This window comes from Crocodylus porosus, unplaced genomic scaffold (genome assembly GCF_001723895.1).
Source record: "Crocodylus porosus isolate Cpor-Errol unplaced genomic scaffold, CroPor_comp1, whole genome shotgun sequence".
Lineage (NCBI taxonomy): Eukaryota > Metazoa > Chordata > Crocodylia > Crocodylidae > Crocodylus > Crocodylus porosus.
Window position 1 is genome coordinate 105,943,416 of NW_017728931.1, and position 23,157 is coordinate 105,966,572.

Below are 23,157 nucleotides of genomic sequence, written 5' to 3' on the forward strand. Positions count from 1 at the left end.
TAGGGCCTGTCCTGCTGCCCTCTCACCAAGCGGGTGGCCCTCCTCTGAACCCTCTCCAGGCTGGCCACATCCTCTTTAAAGTGCAGCGCCTAGTACGGGACACAGTACTCCAATTGTGGCCTAACCAAAGTCACATAGAGGGGGAGTATCACCTCTCTGGACCGGCTTGAGATGCATCTTTGGATGCATGACAAGGTATGGCTGGCCTTTCTGGCTGCGGTCTGGCATTGGCGGCTCACATTCATCTTGGAGTCAATAATGACTCCCAAGATCCCGTTCTGCCCCTGTGCTTTCAAGAGGAGAACTCCCCAGCCTGTATGTATGCTGTGAATGCCTTCTCCCTGGGTGCAGCACCCTGCATTTATCTACGTTGAACCCCATCCTATTCTCATCTGCCCACTTTTGTCATCTGTCTAAATCTATTTGCAACTTTTCTCTCCCTTCAAGTGTGTCCACCTCTTCCCACATGTCAGTGTCATCAGCAAACTTGGACAGTGTGCTTTCCACCCCCTCGTCCAAGTCGCTGATGAAGATGGTTAAACAGTGTGGGCCCGAGGACCGAGCCCTGGGGTATCCCACTGCTCACATCTTGCCAGGCTGAGTACAACAGCTACTCTCTGGGTCCTGACCTGGCCTGGCTGCTCCTCCCAAGCTAGGCTAGGATGAGGCCAGGACCACTGTTGCAGACTACCCCAGCTACAGCTGCTGCAGAAAGTAAACAGTGGAGAGGCAAATAGTTGGGGCAGGAGCTAGGTTTAGGGGGGCACAGGTAGTGGGGGACAAGTGGCTACAGAGAACAGGCAGCTGGGGTCCAGGCACATGTACCAGGCGGGAGGGAGCAAGGGGCAGAGGGATAAGGGGTGGGAGTTTAGAATCTAATTACTGGGAGGCAGGTCATCTTAAATTCAAAGTAATCTTGGATTCAGGTAAAACAGTACTATGAGGAAAATCAAAGCAAAGACCAACACTTTTCTGAGTTCCAAACCATTTAGTACTACTCTAGATTCACTCTCCAATAGAGCAGAGTAAGTAAAGTGGTCTACCTTCTTTACTTGGAATGAATTTTGTTCCATCTAAACAGTCTTTTCAAACTACAAAAATAATGTTAACTATTCACTAAGGTATCTCAGAAGAAAAAGGTCATGAGATTATTTGGCATTTTACACATTTTAAAATTAACATGCTGATAAAAATGTCATTTTTCTTATGGGAGGCAAATTTGCAGTGTGTCATGTTGTTAATTCCCTGTTAACCTTCTTTAAGGAACTTTGAATTTAATTTACTATTAGACATAACTCCTTTGTGAAACATAACCCAGGACTTAAGGTTATTCCAGGCGCTCCTGACATGGAAGGAAATCAAACACATCTCCCACTTCCCAGGAATGCCGCAACCACTAAGCTGAGTTGCTTGGCTGTTTATATCCCTTGATCGCTTTAGAACTCAGGCGAAAAATGACACAAAAAGGAATCTTTGTTCCATTGTCATGTAGTTAGAAATCTTTGTGTGAATACATTGTTCTGAGCAAATTTCCAAAGGTAAAATTAAAGGGAGGGGGAGGATTGTATTAAGAAACTTAAATCCTCCATGTTACAGGGGTGTAGGTTGTAGCCATGTTGGTCTAAGGACATAGGCAGACAAGGTTCTTTGGGTGAATCTGATATCTTTCATTAGACTATTTTATTAGGCCATTAGAGGATTTATTAAATCCTCCATTGCACCCCTTTACCAAGCTGATGCTGGATCAAAAATCTCCAGAAGTTACTTCTGTTTTTATTTTTCTTTAACTAGTGCTAGACTCAGTAATAACTGACACCAATTTGACAGAAAACTCTAAGGGTTATTCACTGGACTTATTGCCAGGTCTCCAAATTGTATAAACCAGTAAACTCCAGGGAAACCATTCAAGTTATGCCCAAATTATGCAAATCTATATTAGCTAATGATTTAGCAATTATATCTATAGAATCATTGGTTTTATGCAACATTTACAGTAACCTGCCATGAAACATGCTTTAATTGTTTACACACCCTAATAGTTACCTTTTAAAAAGAGGAACATGTGATTATGTGTTTTGTATTTACCACCTTAGATGATGAGAAATATTGAGACGTGAAGGCACCAGAGGTAACATACTGAAGGTAATGCTCCATTAAAACCATGCGAGACTTGCTTTCAATAATTGTGGAAATCAATCCTAATACAAAGAAGGTAATCAAAATAAATGAGTCCTAGAGGGAGACTTAAGAGGAAGAAAGTTTGCAAGGTGTGAAGGACTGAATAGAGCACTGCTATAATATAAAGAAAACAGAGAAAAGGCAGAAGTTGTGTCTGGGAAGTGATCATGAGAGCCCAGAACCATCATGAGATGGCTAAGCACAGGCTGTGGGTAGAAGAATAAGATTCACTCAGTAGCAAAACTGCCCCAATTACTGAAGAGGAGGTTAAAGAACTTGAGTTCTGACAAAGATCAGACATCAGTTCAGGCTTTCAAGACAGCACTGTATATACATCCATGGATAGATGGAGCAGGGGGTGAAGATGATGGTGATCTGACTGAAAGCATGATAAATAGAGTCAAAGGTCCAATCTGAAGGCTGTAAGTAAAGGTATTTGTGGACACGCACATTTGGAGACATTTCTAAAGGTTCTGAAGATTGTAAGATTCTAAAAATCTAAAACTTATAAGTAGATTTCACATTTATTTCCAGAGCATCATCATGACCTTACAGATTTCAGAATTTATTTTAAAACATGATTAAATAATTTGAATAAAAAAGCAATAATAATTTAATAACACTGGTAATAAGTATTCAACTGGAGCAAGGAAAAAAGACTGATCTCTAATTTTTATTATGACAGCCATCATATCCTTATGGCCTACAATAAATTTATTTCAGTCAACTCAAATTACTATGTTTCTCTGAGTTCCCTCTGAGCCTAACCACTAGTGGATGTGACTCCTTTTTATCTTGGTATGTGAGTTAGCTGTCATTACGTAAGCATTAATTCAGGTCACTGAGTAAGAGGGTTCACACAAACTTTATATTTTGAGATCCTTCTCTTTACCTAGAAGCCAAAATTTTGGCTATCATCAGTTTTTGTTTAACTAAACACCTTGCACCAAACCTCTCCTTTCTAGGAAGTGAATTTGGGAAAGCAGTGTTTATTTCAATTTCAGGTGTATTTAAATAAATAATACACAAAGACACACACAGAGCAAGTAAATATCAATTTGAGTTCTGGCTATCCTTTAGAGATGTGATTTTATCAGAATCTTAAAGTGCTGGATTTAAATTGAACAACTAGATGCTTTGTTTCTGCTAGATCTCTGAAAGTCTTTTTATAGGATGGAATATATATTATTATTTCAATAACTAAGCTGTTGTCGCCCTTCTTTTCCTGAAAATGCCTCCAACTAAATTAGTGATGAGGGGAATGCATATTTTCTTGATGGAATGGAAATTTGGTACTTTTCACGGTACTATACTATATCTCATGCTCTTCAACAGATAAAAAGCCTTCATGTAGATTATTTCTAAACACAGGTAAGAGTACGAACTTGCTGCTGTCTTGTTTAAGCTGTGCTCTGCAAGAATGCTGGAAAGATTCTATCTAGATTATTTAATATCTCTCCCACGCTCCTATCCTTCTCCACCCTTCCAAATGAATCCTCTAGGAAAACAGTCTTACTGATAGCAACTGATAATTTATACAGAGGTAACCTGCTCCTGTTTTAGAGTGGGATTTTTCAGCTAAAGGGATTTGTTCAGATGTAGTGAATCTATTTAAGAATTTTTGACAAGGTCTTTTTGTGGAAAGTCACATAGCAGACACAATACACTACGATACGTACATAAGAACCTGGATCATTAGTTGTTTGCAATCCACTTAATTTGCAGTGGGTAGCTGAATTAAGGACAGTTCAGTAGACTGCTTCAGCTTTTACTTCAAAGGGCACCACTTCTCCATTTAACTGCAGCTCATGACAGATGTGATACCCTTTGAAATGAAAGCTATAACAAACCACAGCTAGAGAACCCCAGAACTCCCGCACAGCTCTCTGTAGTAGCTATATACACCGCCCCCCCCAGGCTAGTTCACAAATCCTCATCTTTATAAAGGGCTAAGGAACTTAACTTAGTGAACAATCTAGGTTTTACTGCAGTATAATATTCAATTTCATAGTTTGTAGTTACTGACCCTTTAACTCTGAAATGATTTTACTGAAGCAACACATTTTAGAATCACAGAAAAATAGGGCTGGAGAGAACCTCAGAAACCCATCTAGCCCAACCCCCTGCTCAAGGTAGGACCATTCCTGTCTAATCTAGACAAGTTTTTGTTTAGCTGATTCTCAAAAACTTCAGGAACAACCTTCATGCACAAATACCAGGCATAATGGCCAAAACGTCACCAAACACACCCTTTAATGTGCCACAGGTAAAGCAGGGAGACAAAGCTACTGTCAATCTCAATGGTGCATGAACAGGAAGTAGTTTTAAAATATGCAAGAGATCCACAAAAAGATGACTGCACTCTTCACTACAGAAGGCGGCAAAACTCTCCACAGTCCATGCTAATTCATTGTAGGGTAATATCACTTTCTGATCCCAAACGTGGTGATCAGTCTGGCCCTCTGCGGTAGAGTAAGATGCTCTAGCCAGGAACCTCTGTTTTTAAGTTCCAGCTAAAGCATCACTACACCCCGGTCAAAATCCCAAAACTTGGCTGCAGCCAATGGCCCATGCTTCTGAGCAAGACAACGTCACACCAACTTCTGATACCTAGAATCATAGAAAAATGGGGCTGGAAAGGATCTTCATAGGTCATCTAGTCCAGCCCCCTGCTAGGAACAAGAGAATTTCTATCCAAACCATCCTATATAAATCCACTGTCTAACCTATTAGCAAAACTATGCAGTCAATCCCAACACAACCACAAAACATAACACACTAATCTGCCACAGGTAAAGGAGGGGGACCAGAGTGGCCAACATTTTGCTGGTTATTAAAATATACTCAAGAGATTGGAGGAAGATGGCCATGCCCCTGCTAAAGAGAAAGGCAAATTCCTCTGCAACCTATACCAATCTGATCATGGGGAAAATTTCTTCCTGATCTGAAACAGTCTGACCCTGAGCAAAGGGCAAGATGCTCTGACCCTCTACCCGGCACTTCTGGGTTTTTAAGTCCAAGGAAGAGCACTGGCACACTTCAGTCAAAATCATGAACATCACATGCCTCTCAAGGCTGGGGGTGGGGATGGGGGGGCACAGTGATCACCCACAGGTGTCAGTACCAGGGTGGGGGTGGCGACCATCAATCAGCAATTGGCAACTGCTGGCGGTGTCAGCAGCAAGGTGGGTGGGGTGGCGAGCAGTGACCACCCACAGGCGCTGCCGGCAACAGCCAATGTTAGGGGGTGCATGTGCACCTGCCACACATCACTAATAGTCAAAACCCAGCCTTGGCTGTAGCCAATACTCAATACTTCTGAGGAAAACAGACCCCCACCCACACATGCACACACACACACAGCAGCAGGAGGGGGAAAAAATTCCCTCCTGCCCCCCATGGGGAAGAAATACCCATAGTAGATCACAGGCATAGTTACTCCTAGATCATCCCCAACTAGCGCTTAACACCTCCAATATTGTGAGGTTCTTTAACTTCCACTGCCTGACTTTTCTAACAGTGAAGAAGTTTTCCCCTGATATCCAATCTAAACCTACTTCGCTGCAACTTCAAGCCACTGCTAAGGGTCCTGCCCTTTGTATAGAGGGAGATACATTCTTCTTTATGGAAGATCTTCAGATAGTTGAAGACTGCCATCATGTACCCCCATAATCACTGCTAAAAATGCTCAGTTCTGACAAGTTCTTTGTATGGCTTGCCTTCCAAGCTCTTTATCATTTCTGTCATCCACGTTGGGACCCTTTTCAACTTCTCCTTACCCCTATTAGAACGTGGAGCCAAGAAGAGCACATAACACTCTGAAAGAGCCCTAACAAGTGGTAAGCAGAGCGTCATTATCACCTCTTAAGTCTTGCATCTGATATTCCTGTTGATGTAAACCAAAATAATTTCTGCTTTTTTTGCTGCTGCATTTTAGTGATCATGGGGCTCATTTGTAGAACTGTGTCTGAACTTGTCAGGTCTCTTACAGCTTAAGTATACAGTAAAATAAACTGTAAGATAAATACTAATCACTGATGTAAGCTTTTATGTTTGTATAATTATGATTCTGTGTTATTTGGTTTCTTAAGCATTACATTATATTAGAGCAATAAATTCTTCCATCTTAAAGATATTAATGGTATTGTACCTTGCTATATTTTCAACATTACTAACCTCAAACATTCAAGTCACAAGTCAGGCTACAAAAATGATTCTTTTAAAATAAGCTTTAGTTTCTTTTCCTTCTGGTTTCGGATCCTGCAGGATACATTCACTTCATACTGTTAAACCTTTCCGCAAAACCATGAAGGATAGAAAGTTACTTTCTTAAAATGAAAAATGAGGGCTCCTATACACATGCAGGGAGGCTTGTCTACAGCACGCAGAAGCAGACTCGATTAATTGAGTCTGCTGAAGCACGGTAATCACCATACTCCAGCATCATATGCATCAGTGTCTCCATGCTGCAAAATGAGCGAGGCACTTTAAACTAAGCTCATTCAATGAAAAAAATTTGAACCGGAGAGGTTTTGAACCATATTGTATTTATCACATTTCAAAACCTTTTCGTATTATTATTACTACTACTACTGCTACATTTAGAGGGAAGTTTCTCTTTTTTATTTTTCCTTCAGAGTAAGAACAGATAAACAATCAGCAATGAGTACCCTGTCTAAATTTGCGGCTGACACAAAATTAAAGTAAACACACTAATGGGAAGGGATCAAATCCAGGCAGACCTGGACAAGTTGGAAAAGTGGGCAGAAAAGAACAGGATGCAGTTGAATAAAGACAAGTGCAAAGTGCTGCATCTAGGGAGAAGGAATCACCAACACACCTATAGGCTAAGGGATGACCTCAGCAGCACAGTGGCAGAAAGGGATCTCAGAGTCATAGTTGACTCCAAGATGAATATAAGCTGGCAATGTGACTAAGTGATCAGTAAAGCTAACTGCACTCCATCATGCATTAGCAGGTGAATCATGAACAGGTCCAGGGAGGTGATATTTCTCCTCTATGCAGCATTGGTGAGGTCGCAGTTGGAGTACTGTGTCCAGTTCTGGGTGCCACACTTCAAGAGGGATATGGATAACCTTGAGAGGGTCCAGAGGAGGGCCACTCATATGGTTGGAGGCCTGCAGGTAAGGTCCTACCAGGAGAGACTGAGGGACCTGGATCTCTTCAGCCTCTGCAAGACAAGGCTGAGAGGGGATCTTGTGGCTGTTTACAAATTCATTGGGGTGGGAGGCAGCAAGAAACTGGAGATGCTCTGTTTACCAGGGCACTCCTTGGAATAACTAGGAATAAAGGCCACAAACTGTCAGAGAGCAGATTTAGGGTGGACATCAGGAAGAACGTCTTTACAGTAAGGATTGCCAGAATCTGGAATAGGCTTCCAATGGAGGTGGTGCTCTCCCCTACCTTGGGGTCTTTAAGAGGAGACTGGGCAAGCACCTGGCTAGAGTCATATGACCCCTGCGCTCTTTCCTGTCCAGGGCAGGGGGTCGGACTTGATGATCTATTGGGGTGCAATCCAAACCTAACAACTAGGAAACTATGAACATAAGAAACTAGGGCATTTTTACACATGGAAGTAATGCAGCTCTGGGAGCTTTGAAAAGCCTGGCACTGTGACACTTGCAGTTGTATATGCAGCAAAATGCATGTCAGTACTGAGAAAATATTGGTGGCACGCTTTTGAACCAAAACACATTGGAGGTGCTTTAGTTCAAAAGCGTATCCCAACGTTTTCTGTGTGCTGTTGCGCATTTTGCCGCTTATGCGAAAGGCACTCAGCGCAGTGCAGTTCGCATCAGCTTGTGTGCAGAGCAGACTTGATTAATGGATCTCTGACACATCACGGGACAAAAAGGTATGTGTATAAATGCCACTAGTTTCTACAAAGGTAAGATATGATATTCATTTTCCCCCAGTGTTCCAAATGTACTGGTATACTCAAAAAGACAGTACAAGCCTCCAATTTATCTATCTGGAGCAGCGTGCTAGAAACAGACTACATTAATCCAACAAGACAAGTGGGAAAATGTCACTGACAAACTGGTAACTGATCTGCAGCTTCAATTACCACTGCCCCAAAATATAGTTTTAAAACAAAAATTTTATGGGCTAATTGTTAGCAAGTAGGCAAAAAACCCCACAGACTTGAACTTCATGTGAAATCATACAGTGACACAGGGATACCCTCACGTATCTAGCATAACTAGAACAAATCTTCCAGGGACAAAATAAGAAGCCTGAGAGAAGTCAATTAGAAATAGCTGAAGAGCTGTGAGATCAGGAAAGACAGTAGGTTACAGAAAAAAGATTCAGTGTTGAAAGAAGATTATTTATATGGAACTGTCAGCTGCACAGAATTAAATTAGAAAAGTCTCAGAAGTGAGTACATAAAGAATTTAAGGGTGACACTGAATTGCCTACTAGTAGTACGTGTATAACAATATTTTAAAAAACAAACTCAAAGAAAACACCATACAGTCAGACTAGGCCAAGGAGTAAGTTACAATTATTTGGATCCTGATTACACAATGCATAAAATAAATTACAGGATAACAATTCACATGGGATACTAAAAATATATTAGTATCTATTTCTTACAGGATGTTCTATTACCTGTAAAATACCACAAACTCCTTAACAACAGTCAATGTCATGTTAAACTACTGAAGAGATTACTGGAGTAAGAAGTTATAGCTTCACAAGGGGTAAACACAGTTTCTTGCACCTTGGTTTTGGTTTTTAAACTAATTTTGTTCTCCCTTCCCTTTCTAAAATTACGAGGAAATTCAGAAGAGTTATGGTCTAGCTAGTAGTAAAAATTTTACCCAAAGGGCTATTAGGACTTTTGTTTTAAAATGAGAGTGACTATGAGGGTCAGACAGTAGCGTCAACTTTGGGTTATTGGCCTCAGTTTTAAGTCTGAAAAGTGAATAAAAGACAGACCGAGGCACATACAAGTTTGTTTGTTTTTTGATTGAATCAATAAAAAAACCATGCAAGACTAGTCATATTATAAATTTGGCTAATAGCAAGAATTCCTGAGCTGTACATATTGTTTAATAGTTAAGTTCTGTATTACTACTTGTATCAAAACCCCCCAGAAATAAAACTTTTTGATAAGTTATGACTTGGGTCTTTTAATTGCCTGAATGATGAGATTTGCCAAGATCTGAGGAAGTTAAACATCAATTTTGGAACTGTGTTTTTATAAAGTAACTGCTTACACAATTGGAGGCAAATGAACAATTTCTAGAGCACAAAATGAGTCACCTGAGTATTATGTAACTGGACATTAACTATCACTTACTCAAAAAAAGTAGATAAGAAATACTGGATTTAAAAAAACAACACCCCCCACCAAGCGTTTACAAGCCATTGCTGCACATTACAAGTTGTTTTGAACTTCAAAGTGAAACTACTATGCTGCAGTGTATTAATCAATGATAAAGCTCTCCAAGTTTCTTTGACCTACAGAATATTGCTTCTCATTGCATTTTGAATGTATCCATACATAGTATCTTGTCCATTGTTGGCAACTCCAATTAATTTTTTTGAGAATTGATAACTACTATTATAGCAAGCAAAGCCAAATATTAAGTCATACAGTTACGAATATCAACAGAAAAAGCAGGTTAGCTGCAACTATGCACCATGTAAGGCAAAGTGCAGTATTAAAAAAATCCTTTGGGAGGCAGCATTGGACACCGTTAGTAATACTAAGCCAATTCAGAAAATATATTTAGAAAAAGCATACAGCACTTTTATAAAAACTTTAGCCAGTGCTAATGTATTATCTTGTTTATAATTAAATAATTCACAACCACTCTATATTTGTACTCTTTGAGGACTACCATTTAAAGACAAAAAAGAAGCTTTCCTTATTTGAATCTGAATAATTGTGCTAATGAATTACAATTCTGAACTGTCTACAAATATGAATAAATAAAACATATGTTTTGCTGTTGATTGATATGTTGATTTTCAGTTAATCAAAATACCAATCAACAACAAAACATGTTGTATAGAACAGGGTGAAAACTCATGGTAGAAATAGGTACTAGGAGAGTTCAAAGATGAAAATTAAAAAAAAGTTTTAAAAAAGGTTTATGAAACATATGGTGAATAACCATAGTAACGGCTGAAGCATACACATGCTCATCAGACCAAGTTCTCATAATATACTTGATATATCTGCATTTATATAAAACAACACACTATTTTAAATAAGGTTTACAGCAGCATCCATTAAGAAGCTAGCACAGGTCAATAGAGCAATCTGGTAATTATGTCAATAATTTGTTTATACTCGCCTTTGGAGCCCGTTATGTTACTGATCAGAAAATATTAAATATCTAAGTATCTAATCTCTATTTTTGAAACTCAATGTACAACATGCCTATACAACATGCACTAGTGATCTGTTGATCCATGTCAGCATTCTATATTGCAGTTCATAATGAGATCAAATGTGCAAGATCAAACTGTGTAAGGAGAGGGCAAACAGGTGCACAAACTCACTTATGCTAAGGGAACAAAAGAACTAAAGATTTTAGAAATGCCACCTCCCTTTTAAAAATGGGCAATAATGCTCTGGGTACAGAAAGAAGACCTTACCTTTGTTTTTGCCAATTTAAGGAGGGCCTCTTATATGGCTGAAAAGGTACTATGTTTTCTTATTGCCTATGCCCTAAGAGGTCTGGAGGCAAAAGACTTCAAGAACAATGTTGATGAATCACAAACTTACCTGATATGGGAAGATGAACACAGCTACTCTATGCAAGGTAAAGATGATTTATCAGTAGCAAATAAAATGTAGCTATTATCTAACTCTCTAGCTTTTTCAACAGAAAAATCTTGCCAGCAAAAAAATACACTATATTCAAATATTGAGTTTTCAGTGGCATATGCTGTGAATGTGTGGGTATATCTATACACGCTATTAGCGTGCAACAATAAACTCTGGTGCAATATGTGCCAGAGTTTATGGCTCCTGGGTGCTGTGTTTGAACATGTTTCTGGGACCGCAGCAGGTTGAGCTGGGTTGGAGCAGCCCCAGCTGGCAGCCTGCCAGCCTGGGTCTGCTCTGACCTGACTCAACTAATTGAAGAGGGGCTGGCTGGGACACAAGGGTGCTCTAGTGTGGGAGGTAGCCTCCACAGTGAAGGGCCCTTGTGCCCCAGCCAGCCAGCCACCATCAACGTTTACACCGAGCTGCTGAGTAAAAAACTTTGCAGCAGGACAGTACTTGTATTTATAAGTACCATCCTCCTGCAGAGTTTATTAGTTTGCTGCAGCCACATGTGTAGATGCAGAGATGTTTACTGCAGAGCTAATTAGGCACCTCTGTAGTAAATATCTTGTGTGACGGGCCCTGTGAGTTTTAAACATACTTCTGTGGGAAAAGTGATTGTGACATCATACTCTGTGATTGGTTAAAAATTGAGTCTAGCATCCCAACCAGCTTCTCTACACTTTCTATTGTTTACTCACAGATGTCTTGTTCCTTTTAAATCCTTTTGAACTTCTGTAGTGTACACTAAAATATTTTGTTTTTACATTGTCTTCCAATGTTTTTATACTGACACTAAGTTTGTATAAACTAGTTTATTTTTATATTAAACACAATTTCCAAACTGCAACTCTTGTTGCAAATGGTACATAACAATATTAGAAAGTATAACCTACTATTTTATCAGTGGTTTACATGACAACAAAATTATGAAGGACTTTCAAGATCAGAAAAAAATGTCTCAATGAATAGTGTAGCATTCTCTTGCTTCTACGAACTTAAATTGCCAAAATCCCAGCATACAGGCCCGATTTGGGGGCTTTTCTAGCCCTTCTGATTGAAAAGCTCTTAAACATGCTTAACTGCTATTGGGTGCATCTACCTGAGCCATTTTACTGTGGAACTGCCTAATTAGCTCAGCAGTAAAATCTTCACATCTACACATGAAGCTCTATTAGGCTGCAGTAAACTACTTACCTCTGTGGCATGTTAGAACTTGTAAATACAAGTACTGTCCTAAGGCAGAGTTATTTACTGCACAGCTACACATGTGTAGCTGCTGACAGGACTGGCTGGGGCATGAGGGTGCTTCAGTGTGGGAGCTGCATGCTGGTAAATCCTGCACTGCAGCATCCTTGTGCCCCAGCCAGCCCCGACACAGAACGTTGAGCTGGGTTAAAGCAGCCTGACCCACCCTGTTAAGCAGGGTTGCACAGGCTGACTCCATGTGCCTTCTGCCAGCCTGGGGCCACTCCACCCCAGCTCAACATGCTGCAGTCCCAGGCACACATTCAAACGCAGTGCCCAAGAGCAATAAATTGGCATAACATGTACCAAACAATTGCTTCTCATTAACTGCACTTGTAGATGCACCCACTGTTTTCAAGGGATGTCAAATACAGGCTTAAATTCTTTCCTGATCACTGCAGAACAAGAAACATGAAGAATTAAATGGAATAATATAGCCAGGTTTAATCAATTTTTCTCTGTTAAAAAGTATGGACAACCTACTTATAATATTAGTAAGCCCTTCAGTAAACTCTCTCTTTTACGAAGAACCACCAGTTTTAATTAGGAGTCATTTTAGTTTATTCTGTTGGACAAACAAGCAAAATTGAGTGCACACAGCCATTAAACTTCAAAGGCTTGTAAAGTTTCAGCGTACAGTACCTGGAATCAGCATTTTTATTACAATCTCTCCTAAATACGATCCATCTATTACAGCAAAAAGTAAATGCTGTAAAATGAATACAAAGCAGACTTAACTTGTACATTTTAGCTTTAGCCTTTAGTCAAGAAAATGTATGCAATTAAAATTCTAGTGAATTTCAGGGACAAATGAATGCCTATTTGATTAATCATGCTGTGAAATCACTTTTACTTTTATGGTTAGGGGCTGCTTTCTTAACATTTGAGAAAATGCAGATTTAGTATCTTGGGACCATTGAGGTGAGATCCAAGGAGGTGATCCTCCCCCTTTATGCGGCACTGGTCAGGCAGAAGTTGGAGTACTGCGTCCAGTTCTGGGCGCCACACTTCAAGAAGGATGTGGACAACATGGAGAGGGTCCAGAGGAGGGCCACTTGCATGATCCGGGGGCAGCAGAGCAGGCCCTACGAGGAGAGGCTGTGGGACCTGAACCTATTCAGCCTCCACAAGAGAAGGCTGAGGGGGGATCTAGTGGCCTATTACAAACTAGTCAGAGGGGACCAGCAGGCACTGGGGGAGTCCCTGTTCCCCCGAGCACTACCAGGAGTGACTAGGAATAACAGTCACAAGCTGGCAGAGGGTAGATTTAGGTTAGATATCAGGAGGCGCTACTTCACTGTCAGGGCGGCTAGGATCTGGAATCAACTTCCAAGCAAAGTGGTGCTGGCTTCTTCCCTGGTGTTCTTTAAGAGGAGGCTAGATGAACAACTTGCTGGGGTTGTTTGACCCCAGTACTCTTTCCTGCCATGGCAGGGGGTAGGACTCGATCTGCTCAGGTCCCTTCTGACCCTACAAACTATAAAACTATTGTCTGTGTTTCTTTGGTCCTCCAACTCTCAAAACCAGATTTGAGCCAAGTCCTGTCACTTCTCTATCTACCACAGATACAAAACCAGCCTCTTCCTTCTTCTGTCCTTTGGCAATAACAAGGAGGTGGGTAACATTTCAAGTCTCTTTCCTTTTCTCCCAGCTTCCCCTTTTCCAAGCTACCTAGTCAGATAAAGCTTTTACCTAGGCTGTTAACTGTTCTAATTTTTTTTATTAAACATCCTTATACATTGCCTTCTGTCACTTCCTTCCATTTCATCACTCTCTCAACAGCCTTTTCAATAACACTACAAAAATCTCAAATCAATCCTTCCTAGAGTTCAGAGAGGCTTGTCTGGGCACTACTGCTAACAAAGGAAGAAGGTTGTTCTGATGGTCTGAGTGCTAGTTTGGAAACAGGTTCAATCCCCCACTTCACCATGACCTTGCTTCACAAGCTGCATCCAGATGTGCAGGGATGCGAGGTTTCTGGCACTGCAAACCTCTTTGTAGTACCACAAACTACATGTGGTGAACATTAAAACGTGCCCCGCACTAGAAATTTGCAGCATGGGGTGAATATTTGATACTGGAATTTCCTGGTAACAAAAAAACATGCACAAAGATCAGCATAATACTGACATGGAGACCAGGCCATCCAGAGCAATGCCCTGGCTGGCGGCCAAGCTTCCATGCTGCCCAACCTGTATTCCTGCTGCTCCAGGCCACCAGGTAAGACTGCTGGGGCCAGCATCAGTTCTGGTCCCAGCATCTAACTCCCCCCCTAGCTGAAGAACTAGACAAGGGCAGTTTGCCCATTACAGGACAGTTAGTCCCACAATAAAATGCACATGCAGGAGCATACACTGAGGCAATTTGTCCGGATGTGGCCATCGAGACTCTTTGTCCTTTAGTTAGTCTCAGGTAGTGCGGGGATAAAAGCTGTTTCCCTACCTCATGGAGAGAAATGAACTGTGGAGTGTTGAGAAGGCATAATAATAAGTGCCATGCAAGTACCTAACATAAATTTGATTTTTTCTATAACAGAAATATAAAAGGATATAGAAGGGGATTAAAAAACCAGACAAAACCAGGCACTCAGTAACTTGGACTAGTAAGGTGCATGCCATACTTAAAACATGGCATAAAACGTTCCTAATGTCTAAATATCACGTACTGAGACAAGGGAACAAATAATGCATCCTTCAATAGAAGAATGCATTGATTTTATTGCAGAAAGATAAGAAAAAATCCTTTATTGTTTTACTTTACATTAGGAAACTAGGTTCAAAAAGCAGCTGGTGGCTTTTGCAGTTGGAACCAATAAGGACAGACGATTATAGCTAACATATTCTATGTCCCAAAAAGATGTTTCATTAAGTTGTACTTGCAAAGACCTTCCTAGAAATACTTTTAAGTAGGAGATCTCCATGTTTACATGATTGTGAGGAGACAAAATAGTTGATAGGATGGTGATTACTTAATTCTCACTGTGCAAGTCACAAGGCAGCACTGTGTAAACCAGTCCTGATAAAAACTTTCTTCCCAATAGATTTTAAGTATGACTAGCTGACACTATGCCCGGTCAGTGTGTAATGCTTAGCAGTCTGTTAGCTAATTCTTCATTCAAATGAGTTAATAAAACATTAACTACCCTGGCTATTACACTGGATGAAATTTTGTTATAAAAGTGTCAAACTAGAGATTTGTAAGGGTTTCTCTGGCTTTACTATCCAGTGGAATCCTGGGACAAGAAAGGTAAAACCTGCTAACCCATCTCTACCACTCCCACAACAGTACCATCACCATCCCTGGATCTTACACCTGCACCTCCAGAAATGTAATAGAACTCATCCAGTACACTGAACACCCTGGTGGAAACTACATAAGAGAAATCAAACAACAACTGCGTACCAGAATGAACACACACCAAGAATTCATCAGACAAAAATATCCAATTACTTGTGGGTGTGCATTTCTCACAAGACAACCACTCTCTCAGTTCTAATCCTCAAAGAGAATTTACAAAAGACCTTTTATAGACAAGCCTATGAACGTCACTTCATAAATATACTGGATACAAAAAATCATGGACTAAATATAGATATTGTATTTATGGCAACTGTAACCTGTCTGCCATCAGATAACCCCAGGTAACTTCTCTGCATTTTACCAGATATATTTTATCATTGGTCTACACTCCTCTCTTTTTCCCCTCCCCTACCTGTCTCACAGCTATTAACTCCCATCCCCTCTGGTCTTCCCTGCCTCACATTTTTATTTTCACAGACCTGCATTTTGCATATTGGTTTAAGTTTCTATTCTACGCAGCAGAGTATACAAACACCAGCAGACTCTTCCTATGCCTGAAGAAGGGTGTGTGTGTCCAAAAGCTTGTAAAAAACAATTTTACCAATTATTCAGCTGGTCTAATAAAAGATATCATATTTACCCAAAGAACCTTTTCTGTCTACTGAAGATACAGGTGTAGGAGATAAAGGAGCAAGTTAAAAAGGAAACCAGGGAAGCTGAGGCGGCTAGTGAAAGCACTTCACGTGGTATGTTCTTACATTTTAAGATTTGGATGCACACAAGTTCTATTAAAACATCATAATTGTAGGTAGTATTAGAAACACGCAGGAATGTTCTGCAAAATAAATCTTCCTAAAACGCATAAAAAATATACCTGTTTCCCTTAATTATCTAAATAACTGTTCCATGTTGCTTCTGCAGTGAATCTACATCAGCTAACAAAACGTAGATTATAGAAAAAAATTAAGAATAATGAAAACAATTCTAACACCCAGATTTAATAAGCATGAATGAGAACCATTTTGTTATATCAAGTGCACATGAAACATCTCTTTATGACTGTATTAATATAATAAATTAAATGTATTTGTAAAATTGGATAAATATTTGCAACAAAAAACCCTCATTTATCCTCATTTTCTGATAGATTTTACACCTCAAATCAGATATTTACACAAGTCATGCCATAAAATCAAAGCTACATTTCATACTAATCTATTTTATTCCAAAGCAAGATGGCACTGTTGCTAAAGATCAACTGTTTAATTATGTTGTTCTTTTCCCCATGTAAGCATAATCATTACTGACCCACTAAAACAAATATGTATTGCAGAATGCAACAGAGTTCACCAAATAAATCACACCCTCTTCTGACTACAATCAACACTTTAGTGGTCTACAAACTTAACTCCACTTTACGTCACTTTTAAGAAATACATTTTCATTTCTTGAACGTATAATATTTTCAGTGATGCATAATTTTCAGAGGTACATGTTACAGTCTCTGGAAAAAAAAAATGTTTAATTGGAAGGATCCTTCTTCATGATAGTTGCAAGGTAATGAGGCTGTTTCACACACACTGAAGGAGGTTTGAACTGAAATAGCAGGGACAGGAAAGATTGTAAAGCTAAAACCCATGTTTGAAACTATCTAATTACTAGTAGAAATGAACTGCTGCCTTGTATGAAGTGATACCTCAAGTAAACTAAAAAGTTAGAAATGCTTAGTTTTAGGTTACCTTCAGGGATTTTGCCAATTGTACATGGTTATCATAAACTAGAATGTCTACTGTCAGATTTCTCAGCTTATGAATGAGAACTTTATCTCCTTCAAGATCCCTCGATTCCACAGGCACCTTCCACGACTGGTAGGAACATTTTGTGCCATCCCACACCTGCAGTGAAAAAGAAACAATATCAGTATCAATTTATATCCATATCACTATCAATATCAATTATACCAATTATCCCATTCATACATTCAATATGCAAAAGATATAATATTTAAAACTGAGTATTTTTAGATGAAATTATTACAAACAAACATACCTACCTTAGGAAAGTAACAACCTTTATTTTTTAAGGAATAAAAACTCCCACTTGATTCATTAACATTAGTTTTTTCTCATTTAAAGAATGTGGAATAAGACCGCTAGAATATTTTTAAGTGCCAAATACTAGAAATAGATAAATATTACTATACCGTGTATCACCAATAAAGGTTATATTAGAGTGTTTATCCTTTAGATATGCACTACAAGGAGGTAAATCTGTATGGTTTGTGAAACATTCTGTATTCAAGTTCTGAATTGTTAAAAAGTTCCAATTTTTCATAAATGTTAATTCTCTGGACTATGCATATTAAGTATGAATTACATATCCAGTTTGGGGAATACCTTAGTGAGATGCCCTCATCTAAAAATTCTAGATTAAATTTTCCAAAGGCAGATTCTTAAATATGTGTTTAGACATTAATAGAACCTGGACATGTAGAAGTTTGGAAAAAACTGCTAAAATGACAGACAGGTATTTCTGTAAAGCAGAAACCACATGCAAATGCAGAACAGAAGAAAGGCTGCTAAGTTTGAGTGTAACACTATATTGACCTTATATGTTACACTAGTATCTACTTCTCTCTTCTAGTTGATTAAATAGGTACCAGCAACAGCTTTGGAGTTATGAATTAAAACTTAAGCTAGGGAAGGGATAAGACTTAGTGCAGGGTTCCTCTGGATTTTTGCATCTGGGGCTGCAGATGTCCAGGAAAATGGTCTATGCCATAACCATATTTGACTAGAGAGATGTTTTTGATGGCTTTGATATTCAGAGGACTGACCAATGAAAACTGGGACTGGAACAGGAAAGAAAGATCCCTTTTTATGAAGGAAGAGGCCTAATAGCTTAGTACATATCTTACTTTTGCTAAATCTCTTTTCAAAAAAATTAAGTTTCTTGTAGAACAGATCCAGCAAAGAGAAATTACAAAGACTGCTCAGAGGGAATGCCTAGAGATAATATAGCCCTCTGTTAATGTGAACTTGAGTTTATGGAACAGTCATCTGGATTGGGAAGAGGGAGGAAACAACAAACAAACTAATCTCTGATATAAAAAATTATACCTAACCTTCAAAAGCCCATCTTTTAAATTTATGGTAACATCTGGATTCAGCTGAAGGGGACTTACTGCTGTTTAGACTCACTTCTTTCAAAGATTCCTCTATCGACATATGCAGGCTAAAGTGGAAAAGCCTATGCATCTAGGCAATTTAGAAAGAAAAACTTTTTTTTTTATAGGCACTGAAGGTTTCTTGTATAATGATTCCTTGCGGACATTTTGCTGTCATATGATATATGACATTCAAACACTATATTTTCTTGCATACAACATACAACCAAACAACATGTGCACATTATTTTTGAAAAACAGAATGAACATAGGAAGATCGTTCCTTCAAAATACTGGTAAGGAAAAGTAAATAACTGAATAGTGGCTTCTACAGCTGAAGCTTCTGCCAGTGGGGAAGGGTGGAGGGTGGGGAGGAGGAAGAAGAGATAGTCTTCATACGCAGCAAGGAGGGAGCACTATGTACAGTACTGCAGCATTACTTTAGCTGTTTCTCCCAGCAGAGGCAGAAATTGCTGTTATTGTATTCCTTCGTTTATAATGCATGCACCAATTTCCAGCTGCTGAATTTTGGGAAAAAACGGTATGTGTAGGCTGCAAGATAATACAGTATAAATTTGTGCTGGTGTCCAACCAATACAGGGAAGATTGCCAACAAAGTAGATGATGAGTCTGGAACCTCAGAAGCACTCAGACTTACACTGTTAAAAACAGATGCTTAAACAATGGTTAGCTTCTTAAAACTGCACTTTGACTTCTAAACTAAACTATAACAACATGGCAGGGTCTTGCACAAACAATTTATCAAAGCAGACAACAAGGGTGTAATGGCTCAGGCAAAAAAAAAGTAACTGGGGGTGGGGAAAGCATGGGGAAAAAAGGGTCTGTAAACTATGTGTCTGCCTTCCCAGTAACCTAGAGTTCTTTACCCAGCTTGACAAGCATGGAGATCAGGCTGATCTAGTCAATATAGTGTATTTGGACTTTTAAAAACTCTTCAACAACATCATCATATATCAAGGACTCCTAATGAACTTAGGTTGTCATGGGCAGGGGGGTAAAATGCATTTGTGGCTCACAAATTATCTTAAGAATAGAAAATAAAAGAATGGGTAAAAATGTTCAGTTCTCAGAATAAAAAGTAGTAAATAGTGGAGCCTCCCAAATAACAGTGTTGGGATCAGTGCTGTTTAATGCATTCAGGAATGTTCTGGAACAGGGGGTGAGACTAGTGACATGGCCATGCCAAAGTCAACACACTGTATGAGAGTGTTAAATGTATCCACCCTTGAATACGTAGAGAACCTCAGGGCCATTAAGGATCATTGCTGCAAACTCAAAGAAAACAGAAAAGTTCCACAAGGCTGGAAGAGAGAGACAGGCTGCTGACAGACATTGCAAAACAAAACAAACCCCCTCCCCGCCCAGCGCTTTACTTTCAGCTTAGCACACCCCACACCAAGTGCAGCACATGCCCAGAAGAGGCATCACATTAGTTTGACCCAGCTCACCCAACATCAGTATAGAGCACGCGCTTCAGCGGGGCTTTCTGATACACCCAGCCAATCGCATGCTGTCTGTCCAACCCACAGAGCCTCATGTGCGACTTGCTGTGGGAAAGCGGCGTGCAACAGTGGCATGGGATGGTGGGTGACAATGGCGGCAGCTACGTACAAGCCCCCTGTGCCCCACATCTGTCTGTAGAAGGGAGCCATTGCCCTCTCCTCTCTCTCCGCTGCTCTGCTCCTGGGACTGGGCATAGAAACACAGTTCCCCCTCCCCAAGCCATTCAGACCCTTTTGCACCTCTCTGCCCTCACGCAGGCAGGGGTGGCCGCGGCATCTCCCCGCCATCAGCTAGTGGCAGGAGCCAATCAGGAGCATGAGCTGGGGTGGGGGCAGGGGCATGCCACGGTGTACAGTGTGGAGCTCACGGTGCCTGGTGTGCCTCTCCCCCAGGTGAGAGGCGACATGTGGGAACGTGCCAGGGGAGATGATGCCACGGTGCCCCAGGGCACGCTCTGTCCCTGCCCACCTGCTCATACCCCCTACAGACTTTGTAAGTACCCCTAGGGGTACACATGCCCTCGGTTGACAGCCCCTGACCTAGAAGGAGCAGATACAATGTATTTTGACTTCACAAAGGCTTTTGACACAGTCCCACATGGTAGTTTCATAAACAAGCTAGGAAAATAAAGTCCAGCTGTAGTCAAAGAAGTAATCAGTGGTTACTGTTAAACTGGAAAGATGTATAAAATAGGGCTTTGCATGGGGTTTGTACTGTCTCTGGTACTACTCAACAAAATTATTAATAACTTGCATGATAGAACAGAGAATACACTTATTAAGTTACTGGCAATGCCAAGCAGGGTAAGGTTGCAAGCACTTTGAAGGAATGGATTAGAATTGAAAATGATCTTGACAAACTGTAGAAGTGATCTCAAATAAACAAGATTAAATTCAAAATGAACAAAACACAACATTTAAATAAGAATAATCAACTGCACAGCTACAAGATGGGGAGAGACCATCTTATTGGCAGTTCTGCAGAAAACTAGGATTTTGGCTAGATTACAATCTAAACTAGCAGAGGCCAATCTTTTTGGGAAGCATGTCACAAATTAGCCCCACGCCCCCCAGAGTGCCACTCCAATTCCCTTCCTCTGCCTGATCCACTGCTCTGCTTTCAGCTCCATGCCCCGTGCTCCTGGCCTCGTACTCCTTGCATGATCTGCTACTCTGCTTTCTGCCCTGTCTGCAGCTGTGCTGCTCGTCTCTCCCTTGCTTGCATGCTACACAGAGAGGCTACCTCTGTTGCTTGTGGCAAGAGCGCCACAGGTCGGCCCTGCTACTCTAACAATGTTATACCACTGTGAAAATAATATCATACCAGGCTTGCTTATCACTTTGCACAGTACTGTTAATGACTATTCGGCACACTTGGACTAAGCATCAAATGCAATAAAGGCCTGGGTAAAACAAAGCCTTGGAATCAAATCAAAGCCTTTTAATATGCTTTTGATTGAAAATCACAGGGCTTACAAGGACTCAACACCGGTTATCACTAAGGGTATAGGCAGGCAGTCATCTGAAGCACTTGGAATTTCCAGAAAATTTGCACCACCGTAAAGATACGGCATAACCTGCATGTACAACAGTTCAACTGCCCATCATGTGGAGCACCGCAGAACATGGTGAGAGTATGTACTGCTACAGCCAAGAGGCTGATGAAGCATGAGGCTGATCGCAACGTGCTTTGGGGGGGACACCTCATCTTCAGGCATTCCTAAGGACAGCTGAGCTCAAAAGGCACCACTAACTGACTGATTACCATTCAGAGACACCCCTCTCCTCTCCTCTCCCTGGGACAGCCCCCACTCTCACTGGGAGTGCAAACCACTGGTCAGTTTTCACTCCCAAAGACTCATCATTTACATTCCCAGCTCCTGTCCCTCAACAGATACATAGCTGAGGATGATGCCATGCTGTAAACTGTGTTGGCTTGGGTACACCAGGTCCACTCACAGACAATGTTCTCGTGCTTTGGGGAATGTTACACAAGCACCAATTACTGGAAGAGTATCATCCTGAGGGCCTGGAATGACAACTTGTGGCATCAAAGCTTCAGGATGTGGTGGTCTAGTTTAATGTAGATCTCCACTAAGTTGGCATCATCTGTGCATGACAGGGCATCAGCAGAAGGGCACCCTTCACCATGGAGCAATATGTTGCCATCATGATCTGGAAGTTTATGTGCCAACAACCTCCAGATTGTTGTCAACGAATCTGATGTGGACAATTCCAAAGTAAGAGAGGAAATGCAGGTGTCCCTGTCTCTCCATGAGGTGATAGCTTGTAGAGATTTTGCTTTCAAGTGTAACAGGCTTATGTTCTGCCAGCACCCTTTGGGCTTGCACCTGGCCCTGGGCTTCTCATGACCCTGCAGTGTCACGAAAACCCCATTTGCACCTTCCAACAGAGCTGTCTGGAGTGTGGCTCAGCAAACAATGCCCTGTAGCGTTCCGGTGCTGCTTCACAGCCCCTTCCACCACAGCTATGTATTTTTTCTACTTACAGCAGCCTTGAACCACACTCAGTGAGCCTCTGAGTACCTGCATACAAACCACTCATGAGTTCTTGCTTGATTCCATTGCTAAGCTTGCAGCAAAGGTCAGTAATGCTGATTGGGCAGGAATAGATATCTGTCAAGTATAACAAAAGGTTTTCTGAGGAGAATCCATGCTGTGTTTTTCAGATGATTGTTGCAAAAAATTGCGGTCCGTTTCTTGGAGGCCACTAAAATCACAGACACACATAGATCAGATGGCACAAAAGGTGTATTTGCAAATAGGGTCAGAGCAGAGTCAAAGACTCAGATTACTCTGAACCCACCAAGGAATTTTTGCAGGCTCTATTTTATCTTTTTCCTCCTGGGCACGTGTGCAGAAACAGGAACTCTTACAGCTCATTTCCGTTTCATACAAACATATATGTGATTA

The 23,157-nt window shown here is 40.7% G+C and overlaps 1 protein-coding gene across 1 annotated transcript in view; it reads right to left on the reverse strand.

Moving 5' to 3' along the window:
* POT1 (protection of telomeres 1) overlaps positions 1-23,157 on the reverse strand; it is a 173,258-nt gene that overhangs the window by 48,132 nt on the left and 101,969 nt on the right. Inside the window, exon 9 of the mRNA XM_019543458.1 lies at positions 17,275-17,430. Within this exon, the coding sequence (XP_019399003.1) occupies positions 17,275-17,430 (156 nt within the window). The remainder of the gene's footprint in view (positions 1-17,274; positions 17,431-23,157) is intronic.